This window comes from Myxocyprinus asiaticus, chromosome 5 (genome assembly GCF_019703515.2).
Source record: "Myxocyprinus asiaticus isolate MX2 ecotype Aquarium Trade chromosome 5, UBuf_Myxa_2, whole genome shotgun sequence".
Classification (NCBI taxonomy): Eukaryota; Metazoa; Chordata; class Actinopteri; order Cypriniformes; family Catostomidae; genus Myxocyprinus; species Myxocyprinus asiaticus.
In genome coordinates this window covers 55457736-55476989 of record NC_059348.1, presented here as the reverse complement: position 1 = coordinate 55476989, position 19254 = coordinate 55457736, and the positions used below count along the sequence as shown (strand labels likewise).

The following is a 19254-nucleotide window of genomic DNA, read 5'->3' as shown; positions in this document are numbered from 1 at the left end:
GAAATTCTTCTTTTTCACATATCCCAGCTAGGCTGGGGTCAGAGTAGTGGAACTATATAATGAAAAACATATGTAATCACATGGAAAAAACTCTTTATTTGACGCACACAATTGATAGCTTTCCAGAGTTATATAAGAAAAGGACTTTCGTTTCTTTGAAAGTCCAGCCCCTCAGACTCAACCCAAAACTAACACACAAGAACTGTTGCTTCATATCGGACTGAGAAACTGAGCTGGAAAACATGTCGAACGAGGGTAAACTGAGGATCATTTACTGTTATAAGATTTTTTTTATTTTTTTAAATGAGCAGTTTGATTATTTTTCTATATATTACACTCAAATTGTTCTTTTATTTGGGCTATTTCATGTAGGCCTATAATTTAAGACCGAATTTATAAGAAGCATCTTGCATGTTCATTTAAATACAGTTTGTTGTTTGAAAAAAGTCTCGACAAAGAACTTTATTTAAGCGGTAATTTGTACCATCAATATAAGTCTGTTAAACTGTGGGGTAAGAAACAATTAAATAATCGTCCATCTTTAAAATTATTATAATTGTTTGTTATTTTTTTTTATTTTATTTTTTTTTTTTATTACAGAACAAGAACACTTACAACAAAATATACATACAATGATCACAATGAACTCTGATACAATTATAGTAGCAACAAAAAGTAAAATTATAAAGAAAGAATAAACAATAACAAATAATAATAATTAACCAAATAAAACCAGGGGATAACTTAAAATGAATTAACAAGAGAAAAGGTTTCAAGTATTCTATACATTCGTTTTGCCTTTTTATTTCTTATATCTTTTAGAGTCTCAATATAATGCATCAGTTCAGTTTTAAATGGTATGATGTTAGGTTTATTGTTTGCCCATTTTTGTTTGTGTATATTTAATAATAAAAATATATCTTTACCAGTTAGTCGAATCTTTAATTTTGTGTGTTTAAGTATTAAATATTCAATATCAATCCAAAAAAGTTGGGTAAACACACATTCAAAGAATAAGTGTTTTATGGATTCTTCCTCTAAGTCACAAAAAACATATTATAATTTTTTTAGTGTGACTGCGCTATCGTCTCCACGTAATCATACAAAAACGTGTGAAAACGATGACGTCATACGCACGCGTATTACGTGTTCAGGCTATAGGCATGCGCGCGAGACATTCAAAAATACAATGGCGGACTACAGGACTGTGTTTGTGCTGATCAAGATTTTGAGTTTATTGACGCTTCTCCAGCAAAGTGTAGATTTACTGCATCACTACTACGACCAGCGATCGACATCTTCATTGTTTATATTCACCGCTCTGTGGAAGAATGCTTATGTGCGCAGGCGCGTACTGTTTCTTTACAGAGTGACATCGCCTACTACTGGCCTGGCATGCATAATACAGCGTGTTTAGTCGTTTTCACGGATGTGAACGTTGTCGTCTGTACTCGAAACTTTTCAAAAACGCAAAGGAAAAACTTTCCATTTTTAGTACATCGTTGTCGTGTAAACGTACCCTAACGATTCCAAACGAATCCCAATTCCGTTCTTTTTATAGGTTTTATTTTATAACCATAAACTTTAACATTCCCATAATATTGCAAGGAGGTGTTTGTGTGACAGTCTAATAAGAACTTATACAGAACGTTCTTTGGCTATTTTTTATTATTTATTTATTTTTGCATTTTCATAAATATATTTGAAGTTCTTTAATTTGACATGGGGTCTGAAAATGTCTAAAGCGGCACAGTGGTCAAAGACGTCCACACTAATGGAAAATCCAGCTTAGGGTTGCCACCCGTCCCGTATTTAAAGATCGCCAACGGTAAGGGACCGTCTGAAATGTCCACACATTGTGTTAAAATAGGCTAATGCTGTGGAGGGTGCGGTAAGGGACCGTCTGGAATGTCCACACATTATGTAAAAACGTGCTAATACTGTGGAGGGTGCGGTAAGGGACCGTCTGGAATGTCCACACATTATGTAAAAATGTGCTAATACTGTGGAGGGTGCGGTAAGGGACCGTCTGAAAACTCCACACATTGTGCTAAAACCCGCTAATACTGTAGAGGGTGTGGTAAGGGATCGTCTGAAAAGTCCACACATTGTGCTAAAACTTGCTAATACTGTAGAGGGTGTGGTTAGGGACCGTCTGAAAAGTCCACAAATGGTGGTATAACTGTGGAGTTTCTATATAAATGTTCAATAAGATCAAACAGTGTATGAATACAATCCTAATGACAAGTACAGTTGAAGGGAAAAAAATAAACAAATAAAATAAATAAAAATGATAAAAAAAGAAAAACAAATATGTATAAACCATCCAAAATGTATACATAAATAAGATAAAGAAGACAAATTATCAAAAAAATTTAAATAAATATATTTTTAACGTATAAATGAGTCAGGAATGTTCTCATTTTAGCATATAAGAAAGGATATACAATTGTTATTAATAACGCATATTAACTCAACGCATTTATTGCTAAAACTGTGGAGGATGTGGTTAGGGGCCGTGATACCCCCCCCCCCCCCCTCCAAGCTGGTCCTTAGTTTGTCCAAGCTGGGAGACCAGCTTAGACCAGCTACCAGCTTGTCATACCAGCTCAAGGTGGTCAAGCTAGTTTTTGGAAGATGGTAGCTGGTCGACCAGGTAAGGACCAGCTTGGACCAACACATGACCAACTTGGACCAGCTAAGGACCAGCTTGCACCAGCTACCATGTTCCAAAACACAGCTATCAGCTTAAGCTGGATTTTCCAGCAGGGCATGTACCTTCTATCTAGAGCCCTATTTTAAATGGCACCCTACACCCTTGCGGTCCTCCTCCGAGTCCAGTGTCCACCCCATTTGGAGGTCTCCGGCATAGACGTAAGTGAGGGTTCATGAGTTATAAAAGCATGAATTTGGGACAGACTTGACCCATTTTCATATAGCTACATACATTTTACACAGTGTTATTAGACAAATTCAGTTCTTAGGGTGTAAGAACACACTTTGAACCCATTTGTTTTTATGATAAAATCGTTTTAAATATTTAGCAAACAAATAAACGTGACTCAGTCACCTCAGTGGTTGCAGACAGTTGCTTAGAACACGGTCAAATGTATAGAAAGCAGAACACACCGGTGAATCTCGCAAAAAAAATTAAATAATCATGTTTATATTCTCAGCCACACTTTTTCAGGTGTGTGTGTATATATATATATATATATATATATATATATATATATATATATATATATATATACACACACACACAGTGCATTCATAAAGTATGTTATGTTATAGCCTTATGCTAAAATGTTTTAAATAATTATTTTTCCACATCAGTCTACACTCCATACCCCATAATGACAAGGCAAAAACCAGATTTTTGATAACTTTGCAAATGTATATATATAATAAAAATTAAATATCACATTGACATAAGTATTCAGACCCTTAACTCAGTACTTACGCTGGGTTCACACATCCTCCGTAAGCAGCGCGTGAGCAGGGCGGTCGCGTTGGACATTCACATTGGCTGCGTTTATTAATTATTTCCTTTATTAAGTTATTTTATTGAGTTTACATGCATGCAGACATATAAATTGTAGTGTACTATATGTTTGGTTTGAATACTTTTGATTTGCTTTTGTGTCTTTTCAATAATATCCTGATTATTTTAGTGTTGTACTGCACCCAGAGCTGCTGAGCTCAGCGTGAGATGCGTGGCAAAAATAGGCTCAACGCCGAAACTATCCGCTCACGCTTGCAGTGTAAACGGTGTCATCCGATAATATGGGCGACGAAACGAAAACGCGGTGCTCATTCCTCGCTCATGGAGGAAGTGTGAACCCGGCGTTAGTTGAAGCACCTTTGGCAGCGATTACAGCCTCAAGTCTTTTTGGGTATGACAAGCTTTGCACACCTGGATTTGGGGATCCTCTCAAGCTCTGTCAGGTTTGATGGGGACCGTCAATGGACAGCCATTTTCTGGTCTCTCCAGAGATGTTCGATTGGGTTCAAGTCCGGCTCTGGATGGGACACTCAAGGACATTCAGAGTTGTCCCTAAGCCACACTTGCATTGTCTTGACTGTGTACTTAGGGTCATTGTCCTGTTGAAAGGTGAACCTTTGGCCCAGTCTGAGGTCCTTGGTGCTCTAGACCAGGTGTTCGTTAAGGATATCTCTGTATTTTGCTGCGTTCAGCTTTCCTTCAACCCTGACCAGTCCCCCAGTCTCTGCCACTGAAAAACACCCACACAGCATGATGCTACCACCACCATGCTTCACTGTTGGGATGGTATTGCGCAGGTGATGAGCGGTGCCTGGTTTCCTCCAGACATGACATTTGGAATTGAGACCAAACAGTTCAATCTTCGTTTCATCAGACCAGAGAATCTTGTTTCTCATAGTCTGAGAGTCAAAGCCCAGATCGGTGGAGTGTTGCAGTGATGGTCGTCCTTCTGCAAGTTTCTCACATCTCCACACATGATCTCTGGAGCTCAACCAAAGTGACCATCGTGTTCTTGGTCACCTCTCTTGCCAAGGCCCTTCTCCCCCAAGTGCTCAGTTTGGCCAGGCAGACAGCTCTAGGAAGAGTCCTGGTTGTTTCAAACTTCTTCCATTTAAGAATTATGGAGGCCACTGTGCTCTTGGGAACCTTCAATGCAGCCGAAATGTTTTTGTAGCCTTCCCCAGATCTGTGCCTCAACACAATCCTGTCTCTGAGCTCTGCAGGCAGTTCCTTTGATCTCATGGCTTGGTTTTTGCTCTGATATGCATTTTCAGCTGTGAGACCTTATATAGACAGGTGTGTGCCTTTCCAAATCATGTCCAATCGATTGAATTTTCCACAGGTGGACTCCAGTCAAAGTGTAGAAACATCTCAAAGATGATCCAGAGAAATGGGATGCACCTGAGCTAAATTTCAAGTGTCATAGCAAAGCGTGTGAATACTTATGTCAATGTGATATTTCAGTTTTTTCTTTTTAATTAATAATTTGCAAAGTTATCAAAAATCAGGTTTTTGCTTTGTCATTATGGGGTATGGAGTGTAGATTGATGTGGAAAAATAATAATTTAAAGCATTTTAACATAAGGCTGCAACATTACAAAATGTGAAAAAAATGATGGGGTGTGAATATATATATATATATATATATATATATATATATATATATATAATGAATACTTTATTAATGCACTGTACTGTATATATATATATATATATATATATATATATATATATATAATGAATACTTTATTAATGCACTGTACTGTATATATATATATATATATATATATATATATATATATATATATATATAATGAATACTTTATTAATGCACTGTACTGTACTGTATATATATATATATATATATATATATATATATATATATATATATATATATATATATATATCGCTGTTACACCATATGTTACATTTTAAATAAATATAATGAATTTTATTTTGCAAGCTACAGTGTGCGAGAAAGTATTAACTCTCTCCTGTCTTAATATTTTAGAGACTTAAAATAATTGTAAATGTTAAAAACAATATAGGGCTGTTCAGCAGTGACATCAGTTTGTTGACAAACCTGGAAGGCTAATTTGCCATTGGTTTCCTCAGGAATTTCCTATGGGTTTTTAGAATAGTGTTATTCAAATGACAATAAAATAACATTATTTTGTGAGAATTACTAGAAGACATTTTCACGTTTTGTTCTAGAACACAAATGACACACAGTCATACCTCAATTGTGGAATTTGAAGCCGTTGTGTCTTTTAAAAATGCATGTCACTAAATATGGACTACAACAGTCATCCATTTCATATAGCATATAGCTTACATGCTCATGGTAATTGTAGTCCTTAAGCTCTTGAACTCTATGGACCTACTGGCGAGCCCGTGGGCGGGGCAAATCACATACAGTAAGTTTACACTTAATTTGTAAAAGTCCCCGGATATATAAGTCACTCATATTGGTATCATTTGAAAGCTTAGCAACGTAACTTTTCATAGAATACTTTTGCATTTATGCTACATAAAATAGCTAAATAAAGCCTTAAAAAGTTTGTTGCAAGTGAGTGCCACCTAGAGGTGACAATGTACTGTAGAAATATGCGAATGAAAAAAGTTTTTCACATAGTACATAAATAGACAAGTCATATATCAAATGAAAATTCTCATTCTTCTGAATCTGACTGTATAGTTTATTTTGTCACCCTAATACCACAGTTCAAATGATTATCAAAAGAATCACAAAGTGAAATATGATCTCTGACAACAAAGACATTTATCTCATGTCTGCTCCAATCACTGCTTCTGTAAGCCCCAAGTTGCCAAAACTCCATATCTGCTCTTACCGTAGGTTGTCTTCTCTAAAATTAGCCATTCTTTACTTATCTGTGAGCTTGCTTGGTAAAATAACCCAGTGTTATATTTCAGAAATTGCAGTTCAGCAGAAAAAGAATGATAAATCATTGGCAAATTATGTTATCAACTATTGATTATGAAATGCTATATATCATCTCAGCTTTACAACAACCCCTACATTGAGCTTCTAGTCCATTCAGAAGCCGAGATATATGATGAAACTTTGGGAAACATGCATGCGATCCAAAATTACCTGAATGTCTGTGATGTGAGTGTTCAGCTGAGTTAGAACGCCACCTATATTACAGATCTGTATATTGTGATAGAAGGTGATAGACGAAAAATTATTTTTCCTAGAATGTGTTGCTGTCTAGTGGAATGAAATAAGACTTTTTTTGCTGGGGGATAGCGCAAACAGAGCCATAATTACATGCTTACAAAAATATATTTGTTATTTATGTTCATTATAAGATTGTAAACATATTCAGTATTATATATGAATTATTGGAATCTTTTTTTTTTATTGGGGGGCAATTTGCATGATACTTATTTTGAACTGACAATTACTTTTTTCACAGGAACAGACAGACGCCACGATGTTCAGAGTCGCCAAAGACAGAGGTACCAAAACACTAAAGGGCAAAATCAGAGTCCAACTCAAACCATTTGTTCAGCTTCTCAAACTTACCCTCCTGGAATGAGTACACAAGGATCATTTGGTGGTAAACAATCGACAGCAAACCCCACACCAAATGACCTGAGACTGGTTCTGCTGGGCAAAACAGGTGCAGGGAAAAGTGCTACAGGAAACACCATCTTGGGAGATGGGCAACGTTTTGATGCTCAATTGAGCATGAGTTCAGTGACAAAAGTGTGCAAGCGAGAATGTGGAACACTGGGAAGACGAAACCTTGCACTTGTAGACACTCCCGGCCTGTTTGACACAGATCTAACACTGGAGGATGTACAGCAGGAACTAGTACATTGTCTGACTTTGTGTTCACCTGGCCCTCATGCGTTTCTGCTGGTTATACCAATTGAACGCTACACGGAGGAGCAGCAACGCACGGTGGACTTGATTCTGAAGATGTTTACCGAGGACATCACCCGTCACACCATCATTATATTCTCACATGCTGATAAACTTGGAGCGACCTCCATTGAGGACTTCCTATCAAGACAAAACAGAAAGATCCAAGAACTCGTGGAAAGATTTGGGAGGCGTTTTGTGGCCTTTAACAACACAGACGCTTCAAACCGAGGTCAGGTCACTCGACTCCTGGAGAAGGTGGATGAGTTGCTGGTGCAGAATGAGAACCAACACTTCACCAGTCAGATTTCACAAGTTGTGCTGGAAGCCCAGAGGATAATAGAGGAGAAAAGAGAAGCTGCCATGACTGAAAAAATTAACAAAATGAAAGCTGAGGTACAGAAATTGGCTGATGCTCGTTGGGGTATGTTTACTGCAGCTATGAAAGAAGAGAGGAAAGAAACAGAAATAAAAAGGAAGCGTGTGCAAGACAGGATTGATCAGATAAAGATGGACATAAAAAAGGAAGAACAGCATGTGAGACCAATTCAAGCAAGACTGACGCGGTTCAGAGCAGCTCTGGAGTGGGAGCTGGTGATCCTTCGAAGGCTTGAAGAAAAAGCGATAGAAGAGGAGAGAGAGAGAATGGAAAGAGAAACAAAAGAAAAGTCGGACCTGAATATATGGATACAAGAAGAAGTGCAGAGGAGAGAGAGTGAAGAGAGGGAGAAGAATGACACATTTTTCAACCCCAAAATGATCGCTATGCTTACCATGTTTTTGCTGGGGCTTGGAGCCGGATTTGCGCCCGCACTCTTGGCGTTTCTGTTCCCTGCTGCTCCAGTAGTGGAAGCTGGACTGTCAGTTCAGTATTTAGCCAGCTTGCTGGGCTGGGGAGCTGCAGAGGGGGGATTAGGAACTCTCAGTTGGACTGCCGTTGGACTCGCTGTGAAAACAGCATCTATTAAGTTGGCAATGACCCGCTGCACAATTCAATAATCCATTTTTGATTGAAGTCACACATGCTAAATTAGGGGGTGCTACAACTAAAAAGCATAATTCTGCAAATGATTGATCAATAGAAAGTTGAAATTTGGCATGCATGTACGTTAGCTAAAACGCTAACATGTCCTGAAATTGAATCTATGCACGGTCACTTCCGCGTTTTGCCTCAGGGGGCATACTTCCAGCGCAGTGCCAGAAACGTTTTCTTTCTACACTGATTAATGCTGACGAGACGACTCGGGGGGAAATTACTTTTCACAAGTTTCTGAGAGATTTGTCGTGTGTGTGCAGGGATCTGCTGAACTGAAGAGAACACTGATGATGGACGAATACTTATACTATTTTATTCTCCTTTTTTATTTTATTTGCAAAAAAAAGGACCGTTAACAATGACGCAGTAATTTGACACAATAAATGTAGATGAAATTGTGTGGTAAAACTTTACAATAAGGCTCCATTCGTTAACGTGCATTAATGAATTGGGTATCATGATCAAACAATTAACAATATATTTTTACAGTATTTATTCATCTTTGTCAATATTAGTTAATAAAAATATAATTGTTCATTGTTAGTTCACGTTATTTCATAGTGTTAACATACTGTATACAACTTTTGATTTTTAAAATCTATTAGTATGTTGAAATTAACATGAACCTGGATTAATGAGTGCTGTAAAAGTACGATACGGTTACCGGAAGTTTGTTAGCCCCCTGAGATTTGACCGGAAATACATAGGTTATGTTCCATGCATAGAGTCCATTATCTATCAGATGACAAATCAAATCAAATAAATTACCACCAACAATCAAAATTCAGCAGCTAAATATTTCAATTTTGAATTCTCCTGAATCAAGATATAACAAGATTTATTTCACAAGAAAATGCTTTGATAAAATATGAATATATATATATACAGTACTACTATAAACTAATGTACTACTATATACACTACATATAAAAAAAATTGTCATTGCACTGCTACATGTTTAATCCAGAAGCAATCCAATGTATTTGTTAATTTAGCTAAATGTATTCTCTGTTGTCTACTCATCCTAATTAAAAGAACACATATCATATCGACAGGCTTGTACAATAAAACTGATGTCCCATCATTATATATAGCCGCAGGAGAATGAAAAACTAGTTAAATAAAGTATTAATTACACACTTAATGTGTGGCTGTCACTTCATTTTGTTGCATCGGTGCTGAAAATGCTTCTCAGCTTTGCCAGTTTGAGAAAAAGAGAGAAATACATTTGAAATTGCCAAACGGGTCCATTCTTTCCGACTAAAATCACTTGAACGCACATGACATCATATGTACGATCTTCCCAGGAGGACTTGAACGCAGGGGCGGAGCCAACAGTTTTTCACAGAAGTGGCCGGACAGGGGCTAGCGATCAGTCTGTGGTGGCACAGAAGTTCTCAGACAGCATTTTCGTATCGTCGGGCGGATGTGGGGGGTGGGGTGCGCATGGAAAGCGGAGGCGCGTGGATAGAAAAACAGAGGGGAGTGGATACAGTGGCACCCGGGACGGAGAGTTGCGGTGATCTTGGTGTGCGCTCAAGTACAGAGACGGTTCCACCTCTAAAAAACTCAGTTGTGCCCATGACAAAAAATGACCAAAACTGCAAATGCGAGTGGGGTGGCCAGGCTTCGGTCCAGTCCATGGAGGCCACGGCCATCCCTGGCCACCCCCTAGCTCTGCCCCTGCTTGAACGCACCATTAATTGTTTGTTTAATCCCAAATAAAATACTGACAGACTATATGAAAAGCTTGTCTAATTTATGCATTTTTTAAACTATTTTATAAATATATATTTGAAGTCAAAGAATAATCTCAAATATTCTGGGTGGGCCAACACCCACCCCGGCCCGCCCTTGGCTACGCCACTGGTCACCATACCCCTTTTACTAGGAGACGAGCCCCAGTAAATTTCCTGATAAATCCTTGTCTGACGACAGAGATTACCATATACCAAAATATGCTTTCCTATTAATTATAATTGTTCATTGTCCATTTCCTCGGCACAGATTTGATTGATAATGTTTGCTTGTTAACTGACCTGAGTTAGTACAAGAGTGATTGCTAATCTCGATGTAATTCTGGGCGAATTCCACTTGAAAGTGACCATTCTTATGCCCTACTCCCTTCGAAGGGCAGATCTCTTGATGTGGGCAATCTAAAGGGAGCATGAAAATACTGTATGAATGTACCCTTCACTAATAGTCTAGTAAATGGGTTCTTCAAGGGCACAAAGCTGCCTTGATAAACACCCTTAGTCATCACCAGTGCAAGCTATTTAAAGTGATTTCGTCATTTACGGGGCTACTATTAGCGAGTTAGTTTGCTCACTAAAACACAAGCTAGTAACACACTTTTAGCTAGTTAGGTGTTTTAAATTATATATCAGTCTTTCTGTTTTCTAGAAATGACCAGTACCAGCTTAACCCTTGTGCGACCTTCGGGACATTTTTGTCTTTTTCATTTTTGTTTTTTCAATCATTAATGCCAACGGTATAAATTTTGCCAAAGGTGTGTATTTTTCTGAGTGACTCCAATCAGGTCTCCTAAGCAACCAAAATTGGCCCGGTTGCTATGGAGGGTAGAGTCACATGGGGTAACCTCCTCGTGGTCGCTATAATGTGGTTCTCGCTTTCGGGTGGGGCGCGTGGTGAGTTGTGCGTGGATGCCGCGGAGAATAGCGTGAAGCCTCCACATGTGCTAGGTCTCCGCGGTAACGCACTCAACAGGCCACGTGATAAGATGCACGGACTGACGGTCTCAGACGTGGAGGCAACTGAGATTCATCCTCCGCCACCCGGATTGAGACGAGTCACTACGCCACCACGAGGACTTAGAGCGCATTGGGAATTGGGCATTCAAAATTGGGGAGAAAAAAAATTAGGTGTGTATTTTGGGGGGAATTTTGATATTTCAACCTCAGTTCCTATAATACATCTATAATACACTGTGTACACAAAATAGTTACACTCAGGACCTGCAGGACAAAAATGTCCCCATTGAAACCCATTAAAACGGCAATATTTGATCCCAGTGCCATTAAAGCATAAAATCATGAATTCTATGATATTATGCTTTCATTCCAGAGCCCTGGCTTCAAAATTAAATGTTTAATATTTTCCACCAGATGGCGCCATTTTTCTCATGTTTAGCCTATGGAGCAAATACATGCTTTTCCCCTATTTTCTGTTTGCTGTATTATAGAGCACTGCAGGCCAACTGAATAAATGATGCAGATAAAATTGTGTGTGTGTGTTGGTATGGATGTCAGAGTGTGTTTTACATGTGTGTATTGAGAAATTTGTGTGTGTGTGTAAAAAACAACAGTGGCATTATATAAACAAACTGGCATTTAAAGGGTTAAAATCCTGAAAATGAATGAATATTTGTTAGTTATGATCAGGACTGATGTTGGTTAAAAAAATTAACTCATTGACAGTGGAAAATAATATTAATATATAATATTATTATGTCAGTTCTTTGACGTGGACATTTTTGTCCTCTAAGGACCTCTGAGTAACTTTTTTAAATTGATGCACAAGGGTTAATACATTTTTATTTATCCAGATGGACATACAAACTTTTTATAGTTTCAGGTGTTGGCCAGTAGTCAGCAGCAGTCAGTCAGTCAAACAGGTGAGGATGAGCAAACAGCAGGGAAGGGAACAGATGCTGTCTTTCATAAACTGTCTTTGGATGGTCCTCATTTCATTCATTAGCAGCCTGACATTGTATAGATGATCACAAATAGATCTACAAATGTGAAATCATCTTAATTACACTTAGAAAATAAATTCTATTTTATTCAATTTAGATTATTTCTATATAAACTTGTTTAGATATTGTCTGATGTCACTATATTAAAGCCCATCCTCCATAATCTGAGGATTTTTAATTTGATTTGTTTTATAGTGAGTTACATTAGCATGTAGACAGAAAGTATATAAATTCACATTATAAAGCTTTTTCATTTACTGTAATATTTATTGCATACTAATGTTGCATTGTTATACGGCCTATGAGTGAATGAATGTAAAGTCATGTTTTAGTTTAATTGTGTTGAAATCACTTGAGTTTAAATGTAATATACACAGGTAATAACAGCTGACATGTGAAATATTTAGGCGTTTTAGGCTAAATATTTTCTGAATAAATGAGCAGAAAAACATAAAAGCATTAGAATTATTCCTGTTCTCTCCTACTAATTTAAACATTGTTCAATTCTCAGGGAACACAAAAAAGGATCAAATGTACACACGTAATGCACTGTAAGTTGCTCAGGATAAAAGCATCTGACAAATGTAGAAATGTAGGTATGTGTTTTTTGATCGTCTGACGGAAAACTATGTTGTGTAGAAAAATCTAGACAAATTTATATCAATGATTTCTCTAGAATGAACATTATTTAATATATGCTATAGCCAAATTGATATGTAATAATAAACACTTTCAGTTTGATGCATAAAATAGATTTCCAGGATTACTTCCTAATCATAAAAGACTTTCGCTTTTTCAAAGTCCTGCCCCTCACAAACCAAAAACACACAGCAAACTGTACACTCTTTCATATGGACCAGAGAATCCACACAAACTACTAAACATGTCCAAAAGAGGTATGATATAAGTTTTCATTCTGATGTAGAGCATTTTAATTGACAGATTAAACTGGACTTATTTCATTTAATGAATGGACGCAGCTTACACACTTTTATTTATTAGGAATTCAGGACCGAAGTTAAAGTGTAGCCTATTGGTCGTTTTACAACAGCTTCAGATATTGGTTTATAATACTTTATTTATTGTTATCTGAATGTATTGCTACCTAGGTATGTGTGTTTATTTTGTAGGTCTACATGAACAGAAAATAAATTGAATAGCCTATATTTCTGGAAAACAGAGACATTTTGAGTATTTCAGCTTTAAAAATGAAACATGTTTGCAATTGAGACCACCATTTTTTCCACCCAACATATTCCAAATAATTTCTGAATTAGCATTTAAACAAAAACACACAGGTTACACAGTCTACCATTGCTCAAAGGGTGTATCAAACGACGCTGCAGTGTTCAATAGAGAGAGAGAGAAAAACTGCCTTGACCAGAAAATCTGGTTCAGTTGGTGAGCAGCTTGACTGACTAATTTAACAGCATCTTACTGGCAGTATATTTTAGACATTTTCATGCTGGTCTACATGCAATAATAACCATCTTAACCAGCTTGTGCCAGTCAATAATCTATAAGTCCAAACCATACAGTATAGTCACAGTACAACTTTGAACAGCCACCAATTATGCAGAATAACTTTAACCTGCAGTCTGTAGTACAATGAATACAAAACATGTCTGAACATGGCGAAAATAGTGTAAAAGACTTCATTTTTACTAAGTTTATTGTTGTAACGCTAAGTGGCTGCACAGTGTATTTGTGTGTGCTTAATGTTCCAGTCTGAGTTTACAACATGTACTGAATCTAATAAACATTAGAGAAGTTCTGCTTATATTTCCACTGGTCTCTGTTTCTTATTTTCTCACTCACAAGTGTTCGGCGAACCCTGTGAAATGCTTGGTTATGAATGTTATTAAAGATCATGTTAGAATGCATCCCAATACAGTGCATGCACAGTCTCTCTGAAGCAATCTGAAGTGTAGTGCCTTACTTTTGAGCACTTAGTAATAGGAACCTACAAAATTGTAATCCAAAATTTGAATAAATGATTATCATTGTAATTGTTCATTTTCTCATTTGCTTCATGCTTTTTCAGCAGGACCTCACAATGTTCAAATTTGCCAAAGACAGCGTTCTAACAGCAACTTCAGTGAGCCAAATCTAAGTATAAGACCAACTCAAGGATCATTTGGTGGTAAACAATCGACAGCAAACCCCGCACCAAATGACCTGAGACTGGTTCTGCTGGGCAAAACAGGTGCAGGGAAAAGTGCTACAGGAAACACCATCTTGGGAGATGGGCAACGTTTTGATGCTCAATTGAGCATGAGTTCAGTGACAAAAGAGTGCAAGCGAGAATGTGGAACACTGGGAAGACGAAACCTTGCACTTGTAGACACTCCCGGCCTGTTTGACACAGATCTAACACTGGAGGATGTACAGCAGGAACTAGTACATTGTCTGACTTTGTGTTCACCTGGCCCTCATGCGTTTCTGCTGGTTATACCAATTGAACGCTACACGGAGGAGCAGCAACGCACGGTGGACTTGATTCTGGAGATGTTTACCGAGGACATCACCCGTCACACCATCATTATATTCTCACATGCTGATAAACTTGGAGCGACCTCCATTGAGGACTTCCTATCAAGACAAAACAGAAAGATCCAAGAACTCGTGGAAAGATTTGGGAGGCGTTTTGTGGCCTTTAACAACACAGACCTTTCAAACCGAGGTCAGGTCACTCGACTCCTGGAGAAGGTGGATGAGTTGCTGGTGCAGAATGAGAACCAACACTTCACCAGTCAGATTTCACAAGTTGTGCTGGAAGCCCAGAGGATAATAGAGGAGAAAAGAGAAGCTGCCATGACTGAAAAAATTAACAAAATGAAAGCTGAGGTACAGAAATTGGCTGATGCTCGTTGGGGTATGTTTACTGCAGCTATGAAAGAAGAGAGGAAAGAAACAGAAATAAAAAGGAAGCGTGTGCAAGACAGGATTGATCAGATAAAGATGGACATAAAAAAGGAAGAACAGCATGTGAGACCAATTCAAGCAAGACTGACGCGGTTCAGAGCAGCTCTGGAGTGGGAGCTGGTGATCCTTCGAAGGCTTGAAGAAAAAGCGATAGAAGAGGAGAGAGAGAGAATGGAAAGAGAAACAAAAGAAAAGTCGGACCTGAATATATGGATACAAGAAGAAGTGCAGAGGAGAGAGAGTGAAGAGAGGGAGAAGAATGACACATTTTTCAACCCCAAAATGATCACTATGCTTACCATGTTTTTGCTGGGGCTTGGAGCCGGATTTGCGCCCGCACTCTTGGCGTTTCTGTTCCCTGCTGCTCCAGTAGTGGAAGCTGGACTGTCAGTTCAGTATTTAGCCAGCTTGCTGGGCTGGGGAGCTGCAGAGGGGGGATTAGGAACTCTCAGTTGGACTGCCGTTGGACTCGCTGTGAAAACAGCATCTATTAAGTTGGCAATGACCCGCTGCACAATTCAATAATCCATTTTTGATTGAAGTCACACATGCTAAATTAGGGGGTGCTACAACTAAAAAGAATAATTCTGCAAATGATTGATCAATAGAAAGTTGAAATTTGGCATGCATGTACGTTAGCTAAAACGCTAACATATCCTGAAATTGAATCTATGCACGGTCACTTCCGCGTTTTGCCTCAGGGGGCATACTTCCAGCGCAGTGCCAGAAACGTTTTCTTTCTACACTGATTAATGCTGACGAGACGACTCGGGGGGGAAATTACTTTTCACAAGTTTCTGAGAGATTTGTCGTGTGTGTGCAGGGATCTGCTGAACTGAAGAGAACACTGATGATGGACGAATACTTATAATACTTTTTTATTTTATTTGCAAAAATAAACAATGACGCAGTAATTTGACACAATAAATGTAGATTAAATTGTGTGGTAAAACTTTACAATAAGGCTCCATTCGTTAACGTGCATTAATGAATTGGGTATCATGATCAAACAATTAACAATATATTTTTACAGTATTTATTCATCTTTGTTAATATTAGTTCATAAAAATATAATTGTTCATTGTTAGTTCACGTTATTTCATAGTGTTAACATACTGTATACAACTTTTGATTTTTAAAATCTATTAGTATGTTGAAATTAACATGAACCTGGATTAATGAGTGCTGTAAAAGTACGATACGGTTACCGGAAGTTTGTCAGCCCCCTGAGATTTGACCGGAAATACATAGGTTATGTTCCATGCATAGAGTCCATTATCTATCAGATGACAAATCAAATCAAATAAATTATCACCAACAATCAAAATTCAGCAGCTAAATATTTCAATTATGAATTCTCCTGAATCAAGATATAACAAGATTTATTTCACAAGAAAATGCTTTGATAAAATATGAATATATATATATATATACAGTACTACTATAAACTAATGTACTACTATATACACTACATATAAAAAAAATTGTCATTGCACTGCTACATGTTTAATCCAGAAGCAATCCAATGTATTTGTTAATTTAGCTAAATGTATTCTCTGTTGTCTACTCATCCTAATTAAAAGAACACATATCATATCGACAGGCTTGTACAATAAAACTGATGTCCCATCATTATATATAGCCGCAGGAGAATGAAAAACTAGTTAAATAAAGTATTAATTACACACTTAATGTGTGGCTGTCACTTCATTTTGTTGCATCGGTGCTGAAAATGCTTCTCAGCTTTGCCAGTGTGAGAAAAAGAGAGAAATACATTTGAAATTGCCAAACGGGTCCATTCTTTCCGACTAAAATCACTTGAACGCACATGACATCGTATGTACGATCTTCCCAGGAGGACTTGAAAGCAGGGGCGGAGCCAACAGTTTTTCACAGAAGTGGCCGGACAGGGGCTAGCGATCAGTCTGTGGTGGCACAGAAGTTCTCAGGCAGCATTTTCGTATCGTCGGGCGGATGTGGGGGGTGGGGTGCGCATGGAAAGCGGAGGCGCGTGGATAGAAAAACAGAGGGGAGTGGATACAGTGGCACCCGGGACGGAGAGTTGCGGTGATCTTGGTGTGCGCACAAGTACAGAGACAGTTCCACCTCAAAAAACTCAGTTGTGCCCATGACAAAAAATGACCAAAACTGCAAATGCGAGTGGGGTGGCCAGGCTTCGGTCCAGTCCATGGAGGCCACGGCCATCCCTGGCCACCCCCTAGCTCTGCCCCTGCTTGAACGCACCATTAATTGTTTGTTTAATCCCAAATAAAATACTGACAGACTATATGAAAAGCTTGTCTAATTTATGCATTTTTTAAACTATTTTATAAATATATATTTGAAGTCAAAGAATGATCTCAAATATTCTGGGTTAGCCAACACCCACCCCGGCCCGCCCTTGGCTACGCCACTGGTCACCACACCCCTTTTACTAGGAGACGAGCCCCAGTAAATTTCCTGATAAATCCTTGTCTGAAGAGAGAGATTACCATATACCAAAATATGCTTTCCTATTAATTATAATTGTTCATTGTCCATTTCCTCGGCACAGATTTGATTGATAATGTTTGCTTGTTAACTGACCTGAGTTAGTACAAGAGTGATTGCTAATCTCGATGTAATTCTGGGCGAATTCCAATTGAAAGTGATCATCCCTATGCCCTACTCCCTTCGAAGGGCAGATCTCTTGATGTGGGCAATCTAAAGGGAGCATGGAAATACTGTATGAATGTACCCTTCACTAATAGTCTAGTAAATGGGTTCTTCAAGGGCACAAAGCTGCCTTGATAAACACCCTTAGTCATCACCAGTGAAAGCTATTTAAAGTGATTTCGTCATTTACGGGGCTACTATTAGCGAGTTAGTTTGCTCACTAAAACACAAGCTAGTAACACACTTTTAGCTAGTTAGATGTTTTAAATTATATATCAGTCTTTCTGTTTTCTAGGAATGACCAGTATAAGCTTAACCCTTGTGCGACCTTCGGGACATTTTTGTCTTTTTCATTTTTGTTTTTTCAATCATTAATGCCAACGGTATAAATTTTGCCAAAGGTGTTTATTTTCCTGAGTGACTCCAGTCAGGTCTCCTAAGCAACCAAAATTGGCCCGGTTGCTATGGAGGGTAGAGTCACATGGGGTAACCTCCTCGTGGTCGCTATAATGTGGTTCTCGCTTTCGGTGGGACACGTGAGTTGTGCGTGGATGCCGCGGAGAATAGAGTGAAGCCTCCACATGTGCTAGGTCTCCGCGGTAACGCACTCAACAGGCCACGTGATAAGATGCACGGACTGACAGTCTCAGACGTGGAGGCAACTGAGATTCATCCTCCGCCACCCGGATTGAGACGAGTCACTACGCCACCACGAGGACTTAGAGCGCATTGAGAATTGGACATTCCAAATTGGGGAGAAAAAAAAAATAAGGTGTCAATTTCAAGGGGAATTTTGATATTTCAGCCTCAGTTCCTATAATACATCTATAATACACAGTGTACACAAAATAGTCACACTCTGGACCTTCAGGACAAAAATGTCCCCATTGAAACCCATTAAAACTGCAATATTTGATCCCAGTGCCATTAAAGCATAAAATCATGAATTCTATGATATTATGCTTTCATTCCAGAGCCCTGGCTTCAAAATTAAATGTTTAATATTTTCCACCAGATGGCGCCATTTTTCTCATGTTTAACCTATGGAGCAAATACATGCTTTTCCCCTATTTTCTGTTTGCTGTATTACAGAGCACTGCAGGCCAACTGAATAAATGATGCAGATAAAATTGTGTGTGTGTGTTGGTATGGATGTCAGAGTGTGTTTTGTATGTGTGTGTGTGTGTGTGTGTGTGTGTGTGTGTGTGTGTGTTGGTATTGATGTCACAGTGTGTTTTGTATGTGTGTGTGTGTGTGTGTGTGTGTGTGTGTGTGTGAAAAAACAACAGTGGCATTATGTAAACAAACTGGCATTTAAATGGTCCTGATGAATAAATCATGAAAATGAATGAATATTTGGTAGTTATGATCAGGACTGATGTTGGTTAAAAAATATATGTCAGTGAAAGTGGAAAATAATATTACTATATAATATTTTTATGGCAGTTTTTTGATGTGGAGATTTCTGTCCTCTAAAGTCCTGAGTGTGTTTATTTTTTTTTAATCTGACACTGCACAAAAAATAA

General features: G+C 38.2%; 2 protein-coding genes across 3 annotated transcripts; both read left to right on the top strand.

The window, feature by feature from the left end:
- Window positions 1-152: 152 nt before the first annotated feature.
- LOC127441341 (GTPase IMAP family member 9-like) lies at window positions 153-9595 on the top strand. Its single transcript, XM_051698651.1, has 2 exons — window positions 153-255; window positions 6946-9595. Exons 1-2 carry the CDS (start codon window positions 243-245, stop codon window positions 8394-8396), a joined length of 1464 nt encoding a protein of 487 aa, XP_051554611.1. The 5' UTR covers window positions 153-242; the 3' UTR covers window positions 8397-9595.
- Window positions 9596-12948: 3353 nt separating this feature from the next.
- Window positions 12949-17135, top strand: LOC127441344 (GTPase IMAP family member 9-like). Of its 2 annotated transcripts, none has more exons than XM_051698656.1 (2): window positions 12949-13044; window positions 14196-17135. In XM_051698656.1, exons 1-2 carry the CDS (start codon window positions 13032-13034, stop codon window positions 15596-15598), a joined length of 1416 nt encoding a protein of 471 aa, XP_051554616.1. In that variant the 5' UTR covers window positions 12949-13031; the 3' UTR covers window positions 15599-17135. The 2 variants fall into 2 exon arrangements, with proteins under 2 accessions (XP_051554616.1, XP_051554615.1); XM_051698655.1 differs by having other exon boundaries at window positions 12955-13044; window positions 14193-17135.
- The last annotated feature ends 2119 nt before the right edge of the window (window positions 17136-19254 follow it).